At 41.4% G+C, this 20,601-nt stretch overlaps 1 protein-coding gene across 1 annotated transcript; it reads right to left on the bottom strand.

Annotated features, from left to right (window-relative positions):
- Positions 1-7,685: 7,685 nt before the first annotated feature.
- On the bottom strand, positions 7,686-8,763 carry noto (notochord homeobox). The gene is made up of 3 exons (XM_030392145.1): positions 8,341-8,763; positions 8,044-8,231; positions 7,686-7,934 (listed from the first exon to the last, which is right to left on the bottom strand). The coding sequence occupies exons 1-3, from the start codon at positions 8,708-8,710 to the stop codon at positions 7,728-7,730; spliced, it is 765 nt and encodes a 254-aa protein (XP_030248005.1). The 5' UTR covers positions 8,711-8,763; the 3' UTR covers positions 7,686-7,727.
- Positions 8,764-20,601: the final 11,838 nt, after the last annotated feature.

The raw sequence follows: 20,601 nt of genomic DNA, 5'->3' as shown, positions 1-20,601 counted from the left end.
GTGACTGATTAAGTAAACTGAGAGATGGTGACGAGGTTGAACAGGACGCGTTCCTCTTTATTTGAGCCGCTCCGCGGTGCAACACGCGGCCCACGTTTCTGTGTGAGAGACATAATAAAACGAGTTAATTAGTATTTTAATTTCCTCATAAAAATATTATCATTCTTGGAGGAAAAAGCCTCAGAGAAACACTCAACCACACACATCTTATTAATGCAGTGAAAATGTGAAGAATATTGTTTTTATCATGTTTGGGTAAAAACTCAGATTTCATGGTGTTGTTAAATTCTGGCAACTGGTGACACGAAAAACTACAATTTTGATTTAAGAAACAAGAAGAAACACACATAGTTATTATTTAATGCGTCAGAGCAAATTGTAGAAACAAATTTAGAGCTGTGGATTCAAAAAACAAAGTCACTTAATGACACCAAGATCATCCAGTCTGACTTCTAACCTGGATGAAAACAAATAAAACACATCAGGCTCATCATGAATATCAGATTTCTTCTAACTCTCGTCTTCTTAAATTATAATCAGTACAACTCTTCTGTAACAGGTCTGTCCAAAAGTTCTATGTTGAAAATAAAAGCAACATTCTGTAAGTTTGTCTGCAGTGAATCATCCACAGTGCTGACAGGAAGTGTGAGGGCCCTCTGAAGACAGGTGGGTCAGTGTTGCACGAGTGCTGCCCTCTGGTGGTCACTCTGTTAACAACATGTGATGCGTGTTAATGAGCGTGTTAACAGTAAATTAACCTTATATAGGAATTTGAACAGTGACAATGAAAAAGCTCTGAATAGATTTATATTTTATCAAACAGTTTTTACAGTGTTAGTGGCCTGAAGAGAGGAAACCTCACATATTTAAAAAAATATGTTTTATGTTTTTAAGTTAATTTTATTCTTATTTAAAATTGATTTATTTTCATTTTATTTATTTATTTTCATTTTATCTTATTTTCATTTTTTAAAAACTTTTTTTTACTTTCTAACATAATTTAATGTTTTTTATTATTTATTATATATTTATTTATGTTTTACTTTTTAACATGATTTAATTTTGGTATTATTTATTATATATTTATTTATTTATTACTTTTAATATGATTTTTTTTTTTATTATTTTTTATATTTGTATTCTTTATATTGATCTTTTTTTAAATGTTACATCTCTCTCACCAGCAGCTGTTTTCCTTTAGCGTAATTTATCATTTAACCTCCAAAGAGAGATGATTTCTGACTTTACTGCACTAAAAACAACGTGCTCACTGAAGATGGTTTGTTGTTTTTAGTCCAATGCTGCCACCCAGTGGCTGAATGAAGGCAGGACATATTTTTATTTATTATTATTTTTAAATTTTCCTGCAGAGCTCACCTGGAGCTTCAGACCTCAGTTTAATTTCTGCTGCAGGAGGTTCCACCTCCAACTGATTACTTGGGAAATTAGATATATTATATAAAAATGACAGATTAGAAAAACTGTGGAGTAAACTACAATTAATTAAATCAGTATTAATCAGCAGCAGCTTGCTGGTAGTTAAACTACATTAATATTTGCACAGTGATTAAAATAGTTAAATTAAACTCTTCCCACGACTTTAAACCAACTTTGGTTCATATGTGAAGAAGAATTTTGTTATATCTAATTCTCCGATTTCTTCTTTAGTGTGTGTTGACATTTATTTCACGTTCCCATGAATAGCAGGGAATTTAATTACATTTCTCGTTCATGTTTGACCAATGAACTCATTTTATTTGCTGCCTTTTTTGTCAATCTTGATTACTCTTTTTGTTTTGACAGATAACTTGATTCTCTTCCTGCATTAAATTAGCTGCAGTTCAGCTTATTCTGGTGCTTCCTAATGACTTGGAGGTAAATACAAAACTTAGTAATGAACATAATGTTACACTCTTAACAAACTAAACCAAAAACATCCAAATAATATGTTTATAATGTTACAGAAATGTGAGGCCCCGTCACAAAATATTGATAACAATGTTTGCAGTAATTAATATCACGTTCAGAGCTAAAACATGCCCAGAAAAGTCTAAATCTCTTCAGCTGTGGTCGATCACGAATAATCAACTAATTCTTTAGTCAGTAAGATGTGAAAAAAAGAGCCTGTAGGACGTCTTGAAATGTTCCCAAATCCAAATCTCGTCATTTACTGTCATAATTAACAAAGTAAAGCAGCAAATCATCACATTTCAGAAGCTGGAAGCAGCGAATTTGGGCATTTTTGCTTAAAAAGTGACAAAAAGTTGGCCATTAATGTTCCTTTGGTCGACTAATCGTTTCAGCCGTGGTGATAAACAGGAATCAGCAGACATAATTCTGAACATCTGACTTTAATTAGCTATAAATCTGCTCTCTGCCCTCAGATCTTCCTCCCTGAGGTTGATTAATCGGTCAGACAGCTGCAGCTCGGGCTCTCCCTCTCACCTCCCTCTCCGCTCATTAATAAACTAATTGGCCATTTTGTTTCGCATTAGCGTTGTGTGTTCAGCTAATCTGTTCCACTTAAATACTTGGAAAATTTCACCCCGTTATAACGAGATGGGAAAAGTAGCACGTCGCTGCGTTTGTGCCACCTGCGTGAGAAGTGCGGTCGTTTAGCCACCTGTACGCGGCTCCGCGCCTCCGCACCGCATAAACAAACATCCCGTTTTTAACACGGGTTAGAGAAAAAAATACGTGTTCATATCAAGAGAAGGTAGTTGTCGCCCGATGGTATCGTATCTTAAAATCGATTTTTAAGTATTTAACGACAACGGCGTAAATCTGAGATGTTGTAAAAAAATCGTAAAATGATCTTTTTTAAAAGCTACATACCGATTTAAGAACACCGAGAATGACTTCTGCAATAATCTATGTTGAAAAGTAGTATAAATGTTTCTCATGTTGATCATCATGGACAGACTGACAGCGTTTTAAAGATTTGATCCATAATTTCCCGATTTTACTAACTTCATTCTTGTGCGTAAAAGACGCACGTTGGATAAATTACGCATTCATTTGGAACCGGCTAATTCCGGTCGAGGCTCAATTCCAGCCCTCCCAAACGTCTTTCTGTTTGTTCTCTTGTCTCATTGTATATTTTATTCGTTAACCAGCTTAGTCCCATTGACATTTATTAAACACTGGCCAAGATGGCAGAATAAAAAGCACAGACAACAACGACAATAAACATCCAGGACGCATAAAAAGATTTCCAACATGTTCTGTTGCTCAACACGGACAGGAACTGCTGCTTCCTGCGAGGAAAAGACTCTCCTCTCCAGACAGCAGAGCCGCTCTGCTCTCCTCAGAGCCCGTGTCAGAAGTCATTGTGCGGCTCTTTCACTGCGGGACAAAGAGCAGCTTCTACTTCAAACGCTTGTAATGAAAGCTAATGACTATTAGATGGAGTAGAGGGGCCCTCAGCTTTACAAATAAAATGCAAAGGAGGATTTTTTTTTTCTTTTTACAATCGCCTACCCTAAAACCCGCGTTGGTCAAATTCAGTGCACTCAGGTTATTGCTCTCCATGAGAACTTTCACACCTTCTCAGAGCCGCACGAGTCACGTGACCAACTGCTTTTCAATGTAAGAGTCTTCAGAGAGAAGACAGACTCTCATTGCTTTATATTGAAAGAGTCTGCAGAAAGACACATATAACATATGTAATATTAATTTGTGAGTGTTGTCAGCATCCAGCAATAACTTCTAATCACATTAGAAGAGACATGAAAGGATTGATTTATTGTATTGGCAATTGGATTTTTAAAACATTGTCCAGTCTGATAATCTGTCGACAGTAAACAGAATATATATACATGTAAATATATGTCTCATTTACTTTTACTACAGTCTGACTTTTGGGTTCCTTTTACAACCCGGGAGAAAAATGCCTCAGCTGTCTTTAAATAATAATATTAATAACTATTTTTGGGTAACTGGCTGCTTGTTTTCAATCAGGAAGCCTTATAAAAACATAACTGTAAGTCTTTGTCATTATCAGTTCATCTGCCAAATTCTGTCATCTGTAAAATGCCAGGAAATTGTGAGGAATACCTGATGTGACTGTTCAGTTTGCTTGTATGATTCCAATCGAAGCGCCAGAATAAATATTGGCATTATACGTTTGAGACAACCGTCGTTTGTTGACACTTTTCTTCATGTTGCAACTTCACGTTTTAGCTTTAGTACATCGTGCTTATGGTCTGGTTAGGTTTAGGCACAGAAAACACTCAGTTAGCTTCAGGAAAAGATCATGTTTTGTCTTTAAATACCTGCTTTGGTCACCAAAAACACAAGTGGAAACTGTCCTGAGATCAGCCTCGCTGTAACTTTTCGAAAATGTCAACATGGTACGTGGCATATGATGCATACCAATGTGAACGTATCAGTGGTTTGCCAGCATTGTATTCTGGCAGCTGGGGTGAACAGTTAAAATCCAAACTGTGTTTAAATTATTATGACAAAGAAAAGCTCAAGATCATCTGAGAGGTTTAAACAAACATCTTCTGTCTCAGAGATCCGACTTGAACGACTAATCCAGCTGTCAGAGTTGCTGCAGATTCACTTTTTCTCCAATCAGCTGATTCTTCCAGCTCTAATAAACACAGAACAAACCAGCAAAGACACAACGCTGTCCTACTGAACAGTGTGGATTGATAATAAAACGTGTCGTCTCTGCTGACGGGACGGAGAGAATGAAGCTGTGACAGTGTCCTTTGATAAGAGCTTCTCTTCAGACACCGGAGAGCGTCTTAAGAAGCCCAGCGAGCGTTGGCATGTCTCCAGCCGGTAAGGTGCCCTGTGCTAATTGGGACGACGAGCCCGCTGACCCCCGCCCCTCCCCTCTCCAGGACTCTCCAGGTTTTCCCAGGCCTCTGACTGCTTCTTTCTTCCCCCCTCAATGGGATTACGTTGGGCTGTGGAGAGAGCAGAGGAGGGGGGGGAGCTCTGATTCCCGGCTGATCACATCAGAAACGGCTCTCTGGGGTTTTTACACAAATTCTGCTCCTTCAGCGGCGCTTCGGCCCTAATCAGACGGAGCTTGGGGACGCCAGGAGAGAGCAGGCGGGGGGTGTCGGACAGGAGAAGGAGATCAGCTCTGTTACTGTTTATTAAAGTGGGCTCTTTGATACTGTCAGCAGCCGGCTGCTCCCTGCAGAACCTCTGCTGCCTGCAGCTGTGGTGGTTTTGGACAGTTAACGTTGTCTTGATCTGACTGAAGTAACTTGTGTGATCTCCAGCTTGCATTTCATCTCTCTGCTCAGTTTCTTATCTCATATTTTTATGGTAAAGGAACTGAAGCACACGTGTTGTACTTGGAAGAGAGACTCTTGTTCTGAAAAACATTTTGCTCAGGAAATAAAAAGCAGTAGAGCAAAAGAAAGATGAGGGAGATTCATCTGATCCTGTGGGGATGCAGATTCTTTACTCAGGTGTGTTCAGAATACGACAGAGCTGCGACTAATGATTACTTTTAATGTGGATCGATCTGCTAATTTTCTCGATTAATCGATCATTTGTGTGCTGAAACATGCCGATCAGTGTCTCCCAAAGCCGAACATGCTCCCCTAATGTGTTGATTTTTCACAGAGAAGTAAAAGAAACAGAAAATATTCCCGTTTAAGAAACTGAAATCCATTTTTTCCCTCATTTCTCATTAGAAAATTACTCAAAATGACCAATATAGTTTGATTAGTGCTCCATTAATCGACCTGTTGTTACAGCTTCCAAAAGGCAGAGAGCTGTGACTTTATATTTGGAGAAAGGGTGTCAAGTTTGAGGACTAATAGCCAAACAGTCCAACAGATATATGAAGTGTAAAATGCTCATTTGATGCACTTTTCAGCTGATGATTGATAAGGCTGAACCATCAGAACCAATCTCCTGATTTCGGGTTGATTGTCTTCGATTCAGAGCTCAGAAATTGCTTTATTTTAAAGGTGCGCGTGTAAAAAGAAGCACGGATGTAGACGGGCACTAACTCAACATCTATATGACCTTTCTTTTACTTCTTACTACATCATCATACCTCTATTTGCCTCTTAACTCACTGCCGTCTGCTCTCTTTTCTTTATCTCCAGTAAAGCAGTTTGGCTGAAGCTTGAAGCAGGTGACCGTGGAGTTATCGCCGCAACATATTTAACACAATAACTAACCGCAGAAAACAAAAGCACGGCTTAAAGAGACGGATCAGCTCTCTGTGTTCCCATCATCTCTCTTTGTTTAGCGCGACTCGGCCCTCCACAGGACGGGACTTTCAGGTTGACCACCCCAATTAGCTGCTCTGATGGACTCATTTGCTACATCCCAATCCTTTCTGCACGCTCTCCTCTCTCCCGTTTCATCCCTCATGTCTGCCAGGCATGCAGGGGGCTTCGGCGGACAGCGTGAAGCCCCCTCTCCACCTGGAAGCGGAGGGTCTGAATAGAGCGGAGACAGGACACCTGCCGGCGGTGGGTGGGCACGTCGGAGCCCCGGTCCGCAGAGGAGCAGTGAGAACAGGCGTAGCGACCGTTTAAAAGGGATTAAACAGTGAGACCGAGCTCTGTAGCCCCGAGACAGACTGACCCCTACCACCCCGGGTTACAGATATCCCAGATAATCCCCGAGCTGGTTATTTATTTGCTTAGCTTAAGTCAGAGGGGAACCCCGAGTCAGACACAGACTTCAGGGAAGAAACAACGGAGTCAGATCAAACCAGGAGGAAATGTCTCCATCATCCTCAAACTGGGCAATAAGGAGAGGTCAAAGGGTCGGATGATGGTTTGACGGGGTACATTAGAGACGAGGGTTTCTCATCAGTGCAGATTAACAGACGCTGTAATGTCATTTTAGTCAGTGTTTGGGAAAAGTGTCATCTGATTTCTTTCTGTGTAGGAAAATCTCATCTCATTTTGTGCTTCAGTTTGATAATTCGGTTGTTCTCCAGATAAATAGTCTGTTAAAATGAGATGTCATCGGCTGTTTAACTGGGCAACATGCCACAGATTCTCATGTAAATGTATTTTATGTGAACTATTTAAAGCCCCTGATAATGTGGCATCAGAGCTTTAATATTTCTCGGGAACATTTACAACTAAACGAGGCACAATCAGAGTTAAAAGTACAGGATTTATAGAGTTTAACACCCAAAAACAGTTAATCTGCTTCATCTTTACTGTGAAATTTGAGTCAAAGCGGTTAGAAAACATCCCAGACTGACATCTTGACTTGAATTTGGTGCACTGTGAATTTTAAAAGTTGACTTTTTATGGCGAAGAGAAGTCAGGAGGCAGATTACCTCAGAATTAGCAAGTAAAGCGGACGATTAAACACAAATTGTGTGAGCTAAAAAGTTTCAACAACCTACAAATATGAGTCTACTTTGTTATTTTTTTTCATGTAAAGTCACTTTGTCAGATTTTACAGAGCAGGGATGTGATAAGCAGGAGTTGGACAGAAGATTTTTCAGATCCTTTGTCAGTTTCTATCACTGAAACATGCAGATTTATGGCTGAAGGAGAGAAGAAGACCAGGAGAGCGTTTCCACTGATGTCGTAAAATATATTTCTGAATATTTCATCCAAATATACAAAAACACATGAAGTGAACTCATCAAAGAGCAATAAATGTAGAAAATTAAATATATAACTATACATCTATTAAATATTCATATGGAGACACACAGGGCTCCTTTTCTCAGCTGTTTCTATGTACAGAGTCTTTTTTTCTTTCAGTCCGGCGGGTCAGCAGTGGTCCGTGGAGTCATCGGACACGTCGATATCCACGTCCAGGTCGGAGAACTCCTCATCCTCATCTCCTTCATCTCCGTGTCCCTGAGATCCGGGACTTTTCGGCGGAGCGGCCAGGCCCAGTTTGGCCAGCTTGGCCTGCTGCTGCTCCAGACTCTGTTTGCGCCACTTGATGCGTCTGTTCTGGAACCAGACTTTGACCTGGAGACGAAAAACGAGACGCATTTAGACACTTTGTACCGACACAAGTATTCAGATAAGTTTTTGAGGCCGCAGTTTACATGATGTGTGAGTTTCAGTGTTTTCTCACCTGAGCTTCTGTGAGCTGCAGAGCGGACGCCAGGAGGAACCGCTCGGAGCCGACCATGTACTGCTGCCGGGCGAACTCCTTCTCCAGCCGGGAGAGCTGCTCGCTGGTGAAGCTGGTGCGCATCCGTTTCGACTTGCCACCTTTAGTCTTGAACGAATGAAGCCCCGCGTTCACTTTGGACATTGAAGCTGCGAAGAAAGAGATGACACATTTAATCACACTGTCACGAAACACGAACATGTGTTTTGTTTTTTACATTTATCTGGTTTTGGTAGTCATGAAAACCACTGTATTTACCTTGTGCGTAAAATGCTCCACGACACGATGCCTGGTAGCTGAAAGGCGGGCAGCAGTAGACTGAATATCCAGGCTGTTGATGCAGCGCTGAGTGCAGCATGTTTGGGGAGTAGACGTAAGGGGATGTCGCTATCGGTAAGCCGACGTGTCCGGAGAGAGGCAGAACCGGAGCTGCTGGTGAAAGAGGCGTCCGGCTGCTGCTTGTGTCCTCCGGCTTGGCGAGCAAAGCATCGATAGTGAAAGATTTCCCACTGGGAGGCTTCGACGGCGACGCGCACTGGCTCCCCTGGTAGTGCGGGTAGAGCGATGCTGGTGCGTAATTACGCACAGGGTATCCATACGGTCCGACTGGTCTGTTGGGCACCTGCATTCTGTTGGTTGTTTCAAAAAGTTGTAAAAGTTCTCTGCGGAGAAAGTTGTTGCTCCAAGTGCAGCAGGAGGAAGAATGCCGCTCCTCAGAGGAGTCTCCTCATTTATACTCGAGCCGGACGCAGAGGTGTCAACAGCCCCCCATCGCTCCTTTGTCTTTCTAAGTAGCAGATGAGAGAAACGAACATCCCGACAACGTACCCAATTAATTGGTGGAGTGGTACAAGCTGGGATTGTCAAACATCCTAACCCTTTGAATGACAAGGCTTTTGAAGAGTGGAGGGGGGCAGGGAACTCAGGAGATTTACTGGGCTACAAATTCTTGCATGGATCTTAAGTCCAAATGTAATCATTACCGCTGGGAAAGCCTTGATGTTGCCAAATCATCTTATTTGGAGCCTTTTAAGTCCTGCCTGGCCGACAGATGCTTTAAGCAGCGTAACAAGTCGATTCGCGACTGGAGGCCTGACAGAGAATCTTCTGTTTTATTGATTTCATTTGGATCGTCTTTCCTCTTTTTTACGCACGGCTCACCCTCCCGCTTCATGGCTTTAATTTACGTTTTTTTCTCAGCCAGTTGTTAACCAAGAATCGCCCCTGTATGTAAACAGTCCATAATCTTTTTCCTGTATAAAATGAATGCGCCCCTATGTCTAGAGTGTGTCTTTTAACAGCGGCGGTGTCGCTCTTAAAACTTGCATAACGGCCTGCGCGTAATTGAGGCGTCAAATTCGGCGGGTCGGTTGTGGTGACAGATTGGTGCTGCTGGTTTAACCAAACTGCAACTGCAACGAATCTCAGCCCGCGCGTTAATCCACAGGTTGATCCACCCCTGAATGTCGCTGCTCGGGCTGGGAAAGGCCTCCAGAAACGACCCAAAGTCTAAAAACCTTAAATTAAAGTGGATTTATTGTGCGTAAATACAAACATGTGTAAATAAAAGGCTCAGAAAACGCGACCTTCACTCTAAAATCCATTTCACGCAGGAAATGATCTTTAAACTTCTTTTATTGTATTGGTTTGTCATCAGAGGTTTTGGAGATGAAGCGCTCCGCGGCGTCTTTAAAGGAAGTGATTTGCCTCCTTACACTGCCCGAAGACAAAGACATCCTCTCTTTCAACTTGGATTATTGCCAGCTCTGCAAACTCTCCGGGCTCATTTCCATCATTTGGAGGTGGCTGAGAGTTTCTCCCGAGCTTTAAGTAACTGTTAAAACACATTTAAACACCGAGGCGCAGCGCTTCGCTCCCTTTGACCTCGCAGCGTTTTATTTATTCTCCTCCACTGACACTAGAATGTCTAATGAAGAGGGCAAACACAGACTTTCTCGACCTGCGTCGGAACAATAAGGCCGCTTCTTCTGATGCCTCCCCGACCGGACCACCCACCCCCTGCACCGCGGCTGTTTGCTGGCGTGCTCTGCAGAAAATCTCCTTCCTGATGAGTCACAGAATTCACATTTTAGTGTCGAAACCTTCAGACGATGACTCGATTTCAGATTGTAATAGGTCGAAAACCAATAAGACACGCGGAATTATCTTAATTATCTATTTATAAGTTCTAATTACTTCTCAAAACCATTGCTCTGTCTAATTTGGTTTTATTTGAGGTTACTTGTTTCTCTTAATTTATCTTATTTTACACTTTATATTTTTACTTTACTTACTTCTTGCATCTCTGGCACAGGACTTTTTCTTTAGGATTAATAAACTCTTATCTTATCTTATCTTATCTTGTCTTGTCTTCAAGATCAGACTGAATATGATACCTGAATTATCAGATCGTGGACACCTGTTGCAGTGAAAAACAATCTGTGGATTAATCCAATTTCTGACTGACAGAAAATTAATCAGTAATCTATTTTGATGACCAATTAATCTTCAAATAAGAATAAAAACAGACACTAGTTTCAGGTGGTAAAATGTGAATATTTGCTGGTTTGTTGAATGTAAACCGACGAATAAATCTATATTTTGGACATTTGAAGGCATCACGTCAACCTCAGAAAACTTCTAATGGAGACTTTTATACATTTTTGGGACATTTCAAAAACTAAATAGTTCATGGTGGTATTTTAACAGTCACCCAAAAGTCATGCTTGAGCAAAAGTAAAGACGTTGTGCTAAAATGTTGCTTTGGCATCTGACTTGAGTAGAAGTATCTGATATGAAATGTATTTAAGTACGTCTTCTTTGGCTCTGATGCAGCATGCAATCTTCAGAGTGGTGTAAAAGTGTATTAGTGGTAGAAGTGGTGGAGTGAAAGTTCAATATTTGCCTACAAATGTTGAGGAGCGGAAGTATGAAGTAGCTAAAAATGGAAATACTCAAGTACATATCTTAAAGCTTGAGTAAATGTACGTCCATCTTATTCCCATCTTCCACTAAGTGCTCCTCCAGTATTCTGCCTCACTAAACTCACTCTGTTTTCATGATATCCGGGTTGAAACCTCCTTAAAACTGCATCTCTGCACCCTCTAATGAGAGGAACCTGAGCTGCTGCAGGGAAGCCAACGGTCCCCTCCTTGTGTATTGGAGCCAGACAAGGAATACACGCACCATTGTCCCGGAGAGTCCTCTTTTCATAGTCATGGCCCGAGAAGAGAAAGAGGCTGAAGGGCTGCTCTCTAATGGCCATCGTCCACAAATGAGGCTCTCACCCAAAAAAAGCTTGAAACTCCTCATCAGCGCTCGCTCATTCAGTATCTGGTGGTTGCTTGCTTACACGCAAAATGGTGGCTCATTTTCTCCTGAGTATCCCGGTGTGACTTTTCCAGGAGCCGCCGACAAAACTACAGTTATAAAATCATGCAAAAATAGATCAAACTGAATCAGAAGGTTGTCTGTTGTTCAAGTTTTCTCTTGCGTATTATAACTGGTTGTTTGGGCACTTTAGTGTTCACGCAAAGATAAAAAACACATGTCGGATATTAAAAATACAGAAAGTATTTCTTGTAAAACAGTAAGTTTGCATGTAAAACAACTTAACTCAGTAGTTTTGCAGCAGCTGGACAGATGTGTGGAGCAGTTATTGTGGTGAACATGTTCTGATATCCTAAATGCTGCAGAATACATGCAGGGTTAGCCAAACCATCACCTGACACAGACTGTTCCACTAACCCTTAAAAGTTCTATTCACCCTGAGGCGATGTCTACAAATCCCTTCTTTTGTCCGACCAACTGACCAAAACCCAAAGACTCTTAATTTACTCTCATAAATGTCCTAAATGACGGTGAAAAGCAACAAATTCTTACATTTAAGAAGCCAGAACCAGCAAAATGTTTGACATTTTTGCTTGAAAAATGCCTTAAATGAATCATTAATCATCAAAATAGAGAATTCTTTCAATCAAAAGATCCAATAATCGACTAATCATTGCAGCTTTTTAAAAGTATAAACAAGCAAAGTGGACTGAAAGTGTCAAAATAAAAGTCCTGTTTATACACGGTGGCCCTTGTTGTAGAAAGAATATTTAATTACTGGATTGTCCTGATGAATCAACATGATACCAGTGCACTTCATATATAAACTTGTAAAGGAACATTTTAGAGTATCGTGTAAATCTAGTAAAGTGAAAGGACGATATTTCACGCTGACAGGTGGAAAAAGAAGTCAGTAATTAGTGACTCCACCTCACCTGAGCTGGTGATCATCAGCCAACTTTCTGATGTAAAACATTAAATTAATTTCAGAGTTGTAAAGTGTCTCAACTCTTTTTTGCATATAAAAACCCTGAGATTTAACCTTGAATAGACTTTTCTGCTCCTATCTTCAGCAGTTTTTGAGGATCAAAAGTCGTGACTGCCACACAGAGGATGCCTCACATCAACCTGCCTCTTATGACGTACGACGGAGGAGTGAGATGTGCAGAAAATAAGAGCGGCGGTGGGCCGGTTCTGTCTCACCTCCCGGCTCAGTTCACACATGATTGAATGGAACAAAAGCGCTGGAGAAACACTGTCATCATTATTATTATTGAGGTGAAAGGGGGATCGTTTTTCTCACCTGCCCGACACATTTAACAGCCACTGTGACCTGGGCCTTTCCTGTCCACGCACATCCATCGCTAATGAGTTTATGAAGCCATTTGCAGAACGATCCACAACGACCGGCCTCTGCCACCTCGCTGCGGGGACCGAGGGGTCATTACTGGGACCTGCTGGGCCTTGGCCCTCACCTTGACTATGAATGGGAGTCCAGTAAAAAGGCCAGGTACGCTCCGTCTGGCTCCAATACACATCCAGGGCTCTGCTGTGGGCTGAGGGATGTGTTTCTGCAGCACGAGGAGGCTGATTTGATGGAGAGGTACAACTGAGACACCTGCTCTTCTACGTCTGATGCGAGCGGCAGGGGAAAACTACAAAAGTATTTTACTTTTGCTGCAACACAGCGGTTTATGTGTGCCAGCTTAAACAGAATAAAGTGAGCTACAGTTTAACAGCTAAGAAGAAATAAATGAAAAGAAATGCATCGTTGTAGTTTACCTAGATAACTCATTAATGATCCTCCCTTCATGCTACGACAAAATGAGACAAAGACAACACTTTAAAAACACGTCTGGACATGCAGTCTGTGCGCAGAAGTCCAGCGAGCAAAGTGTTTCTGTTCAGACAGGATGTTGTAAGACTTTTTGACAGTTTGTTTATCAAAAATATACAAATATAATACATAAAAAATACACTCAAATGTTAAATAAACTCTCTTAAGTCTCTAGTATACAGACCATTGCGCTGATAACTATGGTGGCCTGGAGAGCTCAACACACTGCAGCTTAACCTCTTCAACCTGTGTGGGATCATCACAACTTTTGCGTTAAAAAAAACATAGAAACTCTCATCAAAATCTCAGAGTTTGAGGACTTTTGCATTAAAAACGTGCTCATGGGAGCCGGCGTGAGACGCATACATGTCTGAACATGAACGTTCTTGCCTGCATGCAGAAATACACTGTCAATACCTTTCTGTATCTACTGGCAGTATTTAGGCTGAGACAACAAAGAAACAGAAAATCATCCAACATTGCAGCATTTAGCCAAAGAAACTCACTCTAAAGACAATTAATGGTGTGTGAAATATGTTGATGCACCCCAAAGTGTGGACGGCTGCAGCAGGAATACACATGATCCATTATCAGAAGACTATTCCCCTATATTTATCTGAGGAACCTAAATATATAAATAGCTATATGTCGGTAAATCTAAATCCGAGAGGAAACAGTGGCACCAAAAATACTGAATGTCTCATATTCGCCTTGAGCTCCCTCGTAGTTTGAACCTTGAGGACAACAAGCGTGTCGCAGTCATGTCCGGACGTGTTCATCACTTTTAGGAAACGGTCCCCGTCATCGTCTGTGCTACTTTTTGTCTTTAGTGTCTTTCTCACTCTGCAGAAAGCAAAGTTTTCTCATTTTATTGTGTTTGTTAGCTTTTGTTTTGTCTGTCTGAATGTGTTCTGCTAAGCCGCTGCGCGTTGAGCTCTCTAGGCCACCGTAGCCAACACATTTAACCTTTTTTGCCTTGCTTTTATCATGTGTTTTATATAGGATTTTTTTGTTTATTTTGTATTTTAATTAGATTATATTCAAATTGACATTATTCTGGCACTTGAACATGTCCAGTCATACAGCAGTCAGACCTTAAATTCCTTATTTTTGACTCGAGTCCAAGTCGAATCTCACTAATCGAAGCGCTAAGATTTGAAACCTTATTAAAAGTAAGCAGTTTATATGATCGGTTTATCATTTAATGTGTCTGTAAGTGACTGTGCGACTCTTAACAGAGGTAGTATTTGCATCAATCTATCCTGTCATTGTGTTTAGGCCAAAACCTCTCAGCCCCGCTCTCTCTCTCTCTCTATAAAACCGCCTGAATTAACACACAATCAGCTAAATAGTTAAATGTGAAATGAACTGCCTAATTCCAGCAGTGATTCTGCCTCTTTTGCATGTCACTATGCAGATTGTGTGTGTTTTTCATTTGCATGTGTGGCAGGAGGAGGAGGACCTTCCCTCCGCTCACTGCAGCTCGCTCCTCCAGCTCCTCCATTAGCATCGACGCCGGCTGCTGTGAAGTGCTACTGTACGAGCTGCAGCTCTCCTCCGGGCTCACAGCGAGCCATTTTAGTGCCAGCAAGTCCTCCATCCACTCAGAGAAAATGACCGTCCATGTCATTACCAACTTAATGAGGGATTAACTTTCTCCCTTGAACGGTTTCTGTTGACTGACATGACCGTCCTGTCCTGGGAACGCTGGCTGTGTGTATTGGACCTGTCTGCCACTCCTGCAGGACACTTCAGGATGCAGCGAAGGCCAGTTTATGCAGAAATGTAGGAGTCACACTGGATATTTTATGTGTAATTTAACACAGGAGAGCTTCAGGAACATGCAGATCGGGAAAAGATTACACTCGGCTAACTTTGTAGCCACGTTTACTGGTCCAAACTGAGATATCTCAACAATTATCTGGTGGATTTCCATGAAACTTGGTTCAGACCTTCATGTTTCCTTCAGGATGAACTGTAATGACTTTAATGATCCTCTCACAATTCATTAAGCACCATCCTCACGTTCATGTTGTGCAATATTATATGTAAAATGGATCCACAAAGTCATGGCTGCAGATCTGAGATGCCATGAGTCACATTTCTGCACCATCCAGATTTTACACATGACCTCCCTGACGAGCTTCTTTAAGCTGCTGTCGCCGTGCATCACTGTGATTATCTCAGCTGTTTCAGGCTGATGAGGCCGGTGGTGTGAGACTGTATTTATTCATCACCACATCCTCGCGTCTCCTGCATGATCCACCTCACTCCGTCACTTTCTGCTGCACCTACATGAACCCAAACAGCAGGTGCAGCTGGAGACGCCCACACGGTGCTTCTGCACTTGTTGCACGACTTCAGTAGGGCCTTTGTTTTAAAACTCTTCCCGCCACTTAATCATCTGCCACAAAATGTGATGAACGCTGACAGATGTATGAGGAGATTCTCTCTGATGGTTTGTGCTGAATTAGCTCTTAGTTTGGCTTCACCTCCTGTTCTCAGCTAAGCTAACCGGCTCCTGGCTGTAGCTCCGTACTTACGATGCAGATATGAGAGTAGTTTTAAATTTGAAGGAAGAAAACATGCTGCAATCCTCCTTTAAGTCAAACGAAGCTGAGTGTGATCCAGTGTGCGGATACTGTGTTTTTTTCCAGTTAACTAGCTATTTCTCCTTGTTATAAGTATGATATTATTGTTACCAAAAACTGCCAATATAATGTCAGAAAAGGTTAAAGGTCAGCTGATGCCTCCAGATGAGATTCATTCATCATTTTGTATGAATATATAGTTTCGGACGTGGTTATATCCCATTTCAAATGAAACCTCCAGCTGTGTTTTCACGCTTCACTCGAGGGAACATGGCCACCAGTTTTTTTTTTTTGTTGATAAATGCACATAAAGCAAACGTCCTGCGGTCTTTTTCACATCGCTGCTACATGAAACCAATCACAGCGGCGTTTTAAAGGGGTCCCTTCCCAGGTGCATTGAGTCCTCTGTGTGGAGACCCCCCCCCCCCCTCCTCTCCCCTTCTCCTGCCTCTTTAATGGAGGTGAGAATTGGCGGGTTGGACTTTAACACTTGACCTCTGTTTACACTTCCTGTGGGTGTCAGGGCTTGTCCATAAAGCGCCGCTTGCAGGACTCCGCTGCATTGAAAGCGCTGGAGCACCCCGGCGCTGCGAGCTGAATGCTCCGCTGCTCCGGGGCTGTGATTATTAGGACAGGCCATTTCCTCTCCTCACATTCTCTGTTTGCTTATATTACTGCCACACTTCCTCGACCCCCCACCCACACCTCCCCCCGGGGCCTTTTATAGGAAAATGATGAGCAACCTGATGATTCAACCTGACTGTTGCTCTCAGCGTCAGCCCGGTTAGTAACAGAGATTTAACGGATGATTCCAGTTAGAAATAGAGAGCATTGTTTCTTTGGCTTACACTGACTTTTGTGTTCGTTTTAAGGCTGCACATAGTGTTTTCTTGTTTATTCGTTTAATCGTTTGGTCTGTAAAAGGTGACAAACCACCAACATCACCCGCCATTGCAATCTGCAGGAGCCCAATATGATGTCTTCACATATCTTGTTTTGTCAAACAAACAGTCTAAAACCAAAGATATTCAGTGTAAGAGAAAGGAAGGAATTATATCTCCAAAATGTAGAAACATCATATGTTCAAATGGCTTTTTAAATAAAAAAAAAGACGTTTTCTTTTTAAATTCACCGAACGAATCATCTCATCTCTACTGAAAATCTCAAAAACAAAAAGTTACTGTAAGTTCTTAGTGCGTGTTTAACACTTGCAGCTTGTAATGGCATTAAATGTTATTTTTTCTACCTGTTTATTCACCTTATAAAGCGACATAATTCAGCTTTTCTCATTTAAGACGTGTCTGAACATTCTTCAGGCACCAAAAATACAGAAAGTATGTGAGACGGAGGGCTGAAAACGTGACGAATCAACACAACAAATTGGACAGAGCATTTAATGTTATTGTTTTTTTCTTTAAAAACATGAAATATATGACTGCAGTCATCTCTGTATGGTACAGCAGTTAGTTTGTAATGATGAATTATTGATTGCATTCTTAAAATGCTAACCCTTTAGATAAAAGCTAAATTCTTCTCTTACAGGTAGTGAAAAGCTTTTGCTTCCTCAACCAATGAAACCTGGAAACTGGAAACTTCATTGTAACTCCTTATAAATGATATAGCGTCATATAATTAGTGATTAGACACCTGCAGGCCTCTCAGCTGCAGGTGGTGGACGAAACATTCAGGCGTCAACAGTGAAAATCTGAATCTGGAGTCTCACTCGTAGAGAGATGAAGGAAAGGGGAATACTACATCCGGTTTCTGTACTGTAGTCTCTGTCCTCTTGTTAACAGCGTTGCATTCAAGGACCTAAATGCACTGATGTGTCATTTATATCCCAGTATGCTCATCACTTCAAGGCAATGACTGAGGGTTCTTGTAGCTGTTCATCTTCTGTGAGTTTCAGGAATCAGACAAACCCTTTTTCTTCCTGCAGTACGTTGTCCCCCATAAAGAGAGCAGGCCTGTATTTCAGCCTCTGTGCGGACGACTGTAGCTTCAGGTTTACAGTCGTCCCACCTCAGTTGTCGTCCATTGTGTCTGTCCGTGTCGCTCTGAGCTGAACAGAGGACAATCAGAGGCTCCGGCAGCAGATCAAAGCGTCCGTCTCCCTGGAGAAAGGGCCCAACAAAGACAGACATGTGGACTGGGATGTGCCGGCAGCAATAATGAGCGCAGACAGCCCACCTAAAGCACCGATGCACCTCACTTCCCTGTCTTTTAACTTATGTAAAGAGTGCAGCTAATTTAGTGTTTTTACAAGAGCTGACTGGACACTTCAAACAAGACCACACACAGGCTGACAGGTAGACAGGAAGTCTGCTGAACGTCTGCTGACATCTGCTGGACGAAGTGAGGAAAGCAACTGCATGTATCCAACAGGGAAATACCTTTTATACACATGTCCTGCATTCAAAAGTTAAAGTACATTAGCATTAAAATATACCAAATATAGCAAATAATCCAGAAGGGACTGGATCTTATCATAATCCACCATCATTTATTTGTTGATTCTGTATTAATGATCTTAATCCAGTAAGTAAATGTTTTCAAATAATTATAATGGAGTTAAAAGTTGAATACTGGCTGACAAAGTGTAGCGGAGTAGAAGTATAAAGTATAATACTCAAGTAAAGCATAAGTATTTATGTTCTTAGTTATATTCCAATACAATCGAGAGATGCTCACATATCCTCTGACCCAAAAAGAGGATAAATAATGAGAATAATAATAATAATGATAACTTTTTAAATGTAAAACTTAAAAAAAATAAACAATGAAAAAACTGTGACGATATTCATGTTAACAGTGGAAACTAAATCGAATAGAAAGAACAAAATGAGGCAAATTATACGTATAAATATATGTACACAGACACACTTTAAATTACACACCAACATGTTGCATGATTTTGGACTAGAGATCAAGATATCAGTAAATATTTATTTAAAAATGACAAAAATACAAAATAGAGAATATGGAATGAAAGTGAGGGAAACACCTGAATGGAGGTTTTTAAAGTGAAACTCTCGCCAAAATGCAACTTAGGCTTTTTTTGTGACTGTATATAGTCAAACCTTCGTGTAAAAGCATAATTACGATGAAAAAGCCACTACATACGTTAAGATTTAACGTATTTTCGTTTTCACCTCATTTTCAATGGGAGTGCTACGGGCACTTCTATGATAGCATGAAAATCTCTATTTTTAAAACACTAAGAAGTCTCGACACAACATGAAACTTTGCTCGTAGTATCACCAGGGTCTCTACACATGAACACGAGCATTGAGAACATTGTTTGTGTACACAGAGTTTACTAAAAAGAACGTTTCTGAACAACTCACGTTAGCAGTAGCTTGTTCCGCTCGCCGTTGTCATGGCAGCGGAGAAGTCAATCTCTGAATGTGACGTAACCTGGAGGACAGTTAAGGTGGAACGCTCCTAAAGCTTAGTTCCATATAAATGCAGGATAATTTGTTGTTTTGTCGTTAGTGAAAAACAATATTGACCCTGAAGTTGAAAAGGGAGCCTCATATAAGAAACAATACTAAAATAAAAAGCCGGAAAAGTCACGTGAGATCAGGCACGCGGGAAGATGTTTTAAGTAGGGGGGGCTGCCAACTGAATGAATGAATGGGTGACGTCATCGTATTTTTTTCTGCTACTGTACCCTAACGCATCGCACACTACTGCTGTTTTCATCTTCTTTGTTGTCCTCCTCCTCGGTGATATTCGTTTTTTGTTTGTTTTTTTAAATAGGCACAGTAACGTTACTTGTGAAAAAATCCAATATTCCTTTCTGTTTTACTCCACGTCCACGGTTGTCACTCGCCATTGTTGTTCGACTATTCGATGCTGAAGCGGCTTCCTGGTGAGGGAGTCTCCTCCACAAATATATATATTTTTAATGTATTTTCCCACACATTCCCAAAACTCTATTTACACCCCATATCATTTATAGATATCATATATATATATATATATATATACACGTTTTCTTTTATAATACCGTATTGACCCGAATATAGGACAAGGTTTTTTTCTATGAAAATTATGTGAAAAAGTGGGGTCGTCTTATAATCGGGTCTAACCGTTGACACATGCTGATAGTTGTCTGGGTCGCTACACGACCGCAACAGCAGAGGGCGCCAGCTTATTGTAGAGACGTCACTGACACTGTGGCTGCGGTTATCTGTCAATCACAGCGGAGAAGAAGTGACAGGAGATGAAAAATGGAGAGACGCGGTGATTTTACGGAGCAAAGTGGATCAAAAGTGTGGCAAGTTAACAGACATCTGAGGCGGAGCTATGATGCTGATTTTAAGATAATGGTGATCAATGCAGCGGAGGCGCCAAACAACTGTCAGCCAGCCAAGAAATATGGAGTTACGGAGTGTAACGTCCGAAGATGGCGGGTCCAAAAAGACCGTCTGAAAACGCTAACAGTAAGAGAAAAGCTTATCGTGGTCCTCTAAGCGGCCGCTTCCAAGAGATTGACAGGAGGGTATGTGAGTTTGTTACTGAGAAACGATTTTTGGTTATCAGAGTCTTTTTCTGAAGATTAGTCTTGAAAAGAGGGGTCGTCTTATATTCGGGTCAATACGGTATTTTTATTTCAAACATTTAGGTTTACAGTGATGTTGCACCCTGCAGCCACCACCAGGGGGGGCTGCAGCCCCGGCAGCACCCCCCTTCCCGCGCTACTGCGTGAGATATCGCGCTGGAAGACAGCAGTTCCACCTTAACTGTCCTCCATGT

The sequence above is a fragment of the Sparus aurata genome, chromosome 16, assembly GCF_900880675.1.
Source record: "Sparus aurata chromosome 16, fSpaAur1.1, whole genome shotgun sequence".
Taxonomy (NCBI): Eukaryota; Metazoa; Chordata; class Actinopteri; order Spariformes; family Sparidae; genus Sparus; species Sparus aurata.
Note: the sequence above shows the minus strand (reverse complement) of the source record. Positions and strands in the feature narration are given on the sequence as shown.